Source organism: Poromitra crassiceps, assembly GCF_964638095.1.
Source record: "Poromitra crassiceps genome assembly, chromosome: 16".
Classification (NCBI taxonomy): domain Eukaryota; kingdom Metazoa; phylum Chordata; class Actinopteri; order Beryciformes; family Melamphaidae; genus Poromitra; species Poromitra crassiceps.
In genome coordinates this window covers 1,560,683-1,565,270 of record NC_139645.1, presented here as the reverse complement: position 1 = coordinate 1,565,270, position 4,588 = coordinate 1,560,683, and the positions used below count along the sequence as shown (strand labels likewise).

Below are 4,588 nucleotides of genomic sequence, written 5' to 3'. Positions count from 1 at the left end.
TGTGGGTTTATATGAGATTTGAAGCCTCGTGGTCAAGCCAAATAACTAAATAAACTATGCAGAACTATGCTCAGATGCATTTCATCCTGTATGATCACCACATCCCAGGTGTCCTCCAGCTTACCAGCGCCAGCGACGAGGACCTTCGCCTCGCAGCAGGAGAAGCAGTGCAGCAGGGATTTGGACCTGATGTTGTGGTTGAGGAGAGCAGCTATGCAGCCCAGCTTGGCGAGACCGAGCCACATCCACACGTACAGAGGCTCGTTGCCCAAGAAGAGGGCCACGGTGTCCCCCTCCTTCAGCCCGGCATGTGTCGACAGCGCCCGGGCCACCCTGTTGCTCTGCCGGTCGGCTTCTCTGTAACTGTACGAGCTCTTCTCGAAAACTATGAACGGCTTGTGCGGATGCCTCGCCGCTTTGTCCAGGAAACAGTCCAAAATGCTGTATTTGCGCTTGCTGTATCTGGATATGCGAAAACCGATGTGAAATGCAGTGATCGCGTATCTCAAGTCTTGCAAAAAGTAAGGATACCGTATGTAAAGCAGTAATGGCAAAATTGCCAAACCTGTAAGAGCGGTATATAGAAAATATTCACTCATATTGAATTCTGGAGAATCTGGACAAAAAGATGCAGTCCGAGTCCGACCGCTTGTTTCCTGAAAACTATTCCGTCTGTTCGTGACCTTTGAGCGCTTTTCTCCACAACAGTAAATCTAAGTATTATTGGGTAACGTTGATTCCCTGTTACTTTTTTTTTTACTGTGGCCGATCGGGAGCTCAATGTTCTGCAAATTAAGAAAACATGCAGAAAAGCGCAACTTCATCAATTTGACAACATGTTACACACATCACAATCACAACCAAACAGAAAAACACGCTCCATAATTGTCTGCATTTACTGTACACATCCTCCAGGGACAGTCGGTACGTTTACAATAGGCTACATGACACTTAAAACAATTATTGCGTTAGTCCGCCTAAAACCGGACTTTTAAAATATATGTAAGCAGCTCGACTGAAATCGAAATTATAAAAGTCTGACTTTTACACACCCAGATAATGCTGATTGGGAGTCGATTCTGCATGCATTCTGCGTGCCAGGCTTTGATCCGGAAGTGACGCAAGTTGTCATTACTACAGTTTGCCTGCAAATATCTCTAATAGTTTTATAATAGGCTACTTTAAAACCAAGTTAGTGTAAAAATCAAGAAAGTTAGGCTACACTTTCTATGCAGGCCATGTCTATAATGCATTATGAGTACATTCATAATACATAATGCATTTATAAGGCTTCATAAAACTCTTTATAGATGTTTAAAACCATGCTATATCGTTTTATTGATGCTTATTATAATAGGCCTACATGATGTCCACCATTTGTAATACTTTATAAACCTTGTTATAAGTTGCCATGCATGATTATAAACATTTATAGTTTTATAAATGCATTGTCTTATGAATGTGCTTGTGGCGCAATGGGTTGAATAATAGGTTGAATGAATGTTGTTTGTTATGTCAGAATGTATACATGTTAAGTAGAATGATTATAGGAATGAATGTTTGAATGTCATGTCGGAATGTGAACAGTTTTGATATGCTTTTCAGGGTACGATATTTGTTTATTTGTTTATTCTTCATGGTATAGAGTCCTGTAGCACCAGTATATCGCCAACAGGTGGCAGCATCACTATGTCAGCAGCGTCTGTGTAGAGAGGGGGGTTGCGATACTCTCGCGCGAGCGCGTCAGACCCATGAGATCTCTGTACCGGAAATGATAACAAGCCATACTGATCGTCAGTCTATTCCCAATGGTCTATTCATACATATTTATGGCGTTTTCCAGGTAAGCTGGTGGTTTTGTTAGGTACCCTGTGTTAGAGAGATGTTACCCCGTATATCTGGGCCACTCGGTTATTTTATGTTGTGTTGGACTGTTTGGAATGAATGTGGATTAGCCGTTAGCCGCTAATAGCTAATGTGGATACAGTACCGCACACTGCCGAGTTGGGCGCTAGTCCACTGAGCCCTCGTGCGAGGGAGTCCCCGTCGCTAGTATCAACGATAGCCATAGTCCATAGTATTATTTGTAATGTGTATGTATTATGTGTCATAGGGTTATAGTGTTACCGAATGTTACAGTGAATGGATGTTAGTGAATAAGAGATGATTTATTGTAGAAGACATGTTAGCCTCAGAAGAATGAAAGAAGAGGTGTAGTCGTCTTCATCCATTTATGATGGTTTGTTATTGTGATTATTTTATTATTATTTTACAGTACATGGTTAGACTCATGAGATCTCTGTACAGGAAATAACAAGCCATACTGATCGTCTGTCTATTCACACATATTCTGTTTTATGGCGTTTTCCAGAATCTACAATTAAATGTGTAACACCCGTTTGAGTCTGCGTGACCTCACTTCTGGGCACCGTTACATGCTCATAATGCATTATAGACATGACCATCATAGAAAGTGTTGCCCTGCTGCCTACATGTGTCATGTATTAGCCCGTGCACGTGCATAATTGCAATAACAATGAAACACAGGCTTGCTGACCTTTAGAAACAGCACCAAATCAAATATTAACCTCACATCTGGCTTTCATCTAAAACAGCAAACACACACTGTTAGAGCCATTAATATAATAATCATAAATAAATAGATAAATAATTAGTCACAAATCATTTAGATTCATTGCATTTGGTCTGCTAATATAAGGATAAGCAGTTATTTATCCCACCATTTGTCGCCCTCTAGTGGACTCATATAGTTTTGCCTGCTTTGTTAGGATCAATAACCACCCTGGCTTCTGATTGGTCGAACTGCTTAACTAGCTGCAGCTGGTCGTTAGATTGTTACATTACATTCAGAGATGGGCAGTATTTTAAATACATGTATTTAAAATACGTATTTGAAATACATTTGTGTATTTTGTCATTTGTATTTGGCTGGACAGAGAAAAATAAGATGTAATTTGTATCAAAATACTTTCAGACCTTGTATTTTGCGTATTTTAAATACATAAAATACATTTTATTCTCATTGATACATTTTAAACATTGACGCAGGTTTAAACCGTGGAATAAAAAAACGCAATGTGAGATGTCACTTCTACTCCGCCTCTGATTGGCTGATTGGCTCAGAACAAACTCAACCACAAATCAGAGGCAGAGTAGGGTGAGTCTTGAGTCGGACGTCACATCACTTCTTAGTCTAAACTAGTACTAGCCACAGGATTTGCAAGTTCCACTCACCATGAAAGCCATACTGCGGCAACTTCAAGTACCATACATGCTACTGAAAAGTAACCTTTTGTGGTGGAATAAATAATGTTGCTGTATTTCTATATTGTTAAATAAAGACTATATACAGTATGTGACAATTTACTGACACTAGGCAGCGCATTTGATTGGCTCGCTCGCTACGCGGGCTCGGTAGCTCGCATACGCAGCTCAGTTGCTGCGTGGCCTCGCCTGCTGTATTGGCATATGCAGTAGGGCTGTGAATCTTCACTGGCCTCACGATTCGATTACGATTCATCTGTCAACGATTCGATTCCACGATGCATCTCGATACAGCTCAAATTATTGCAGCTCCAAGTATCAAATCCTCAATTTTCTGTATTATTACTGCACATGGCTACTTTTTCATCAATTAATACAAGCAGTCAGATAAATATCAAGTCCCTTTTTTACTTAGAAAGTGCTTTAAAATCTGAATGTCAACAGAAATTTAAACATAAACGATTCATCTGTCAATGATTCGATTCGATTCACACATTCTCACCGCATTGCGATGCATCGATTATACAATTCATTTTGACACCCCTAATACGCTTACATCTTATGACATCATCAGTGATGTCATAAGATGATTTTAGTCAATAATGATGTCACTGATGACATCAATGATGATGTCATAGCCATTGTGACATCATCAGTGGGCCAGAAATTAAACAAACAAACAAGTCCACTGGCTCCCTTTCATATGATGATGATGGTGGATGTGAAGTTGTTTAAAGTGGACCTACTATGTTTTTTCTAGATTTCAGTTATATATATATGTATATATATATATATACTATTATGATGTCAGATATCTATGGCTAAACATGATCACCTCAGGTTAACATGTAGAAATGCTGCCTATACTGTAAGTCAAAAGCCCTCACAGAAGGCCAGGGGAGTCATGCAAGCCACAATTCTGAGGGGCCGACATTCGGCAGCGACCAAAGGTCTGAATAGATCTGCAATGATTCAATCAGTCTGTCCAGATAAAGTGTGCTGAATCCACTCATGATTGATATCAATCGGTCCATTTAGCTATTTCTAAAATGTTGGAGGCCAGATTTAGAGGAATACAGTGTATCTCATTTTAAATTAACAGGGTTAGATTATCCTTTATTGTCTCCCTTAGGAGAAATTTGTCTTAGACTGTTTTGATGTCATTATTCTGAGGTGATGTGGGCTGAGGTCTGAGGTGACATTGTGGGCTGAGGTCTGAGGTGACATTGTGGGCTGAGGTCTGAGGTGACATTGTAGGCTGAGGTCTGAGGTGGTGATGAGGTCTGAGGTCTGAGGTGATGTT

The 4,588-nt window shown here is 40.1% G+C and overlaps 1 protein-coding gene across 1 annotated transcript in view; it reads right to left on the bottom strand.

Annotated features, from left to right (window-relative positions):
• LOC310791023 (long-chain fatty acid transport protein 2-like) overlaps nt 1-599 on the bottom strand; it is a gene marked incomplete at both ends in the record, with an annotated part of 7,279 nt that extends 6,680 nt beyond the window's left edge. The window contains one exon of the mRNA XM_083652739.1: nt 125-599. Coding sequence (XP_083508865.1) covers nt 125-599 — 475 coding nt within the window. The remainder of the gene's footprint in view (nt 1-124) is intronic.
• Between the last annotated feature and the right edge of the window lie 3,989 nt (nt 600-4,588).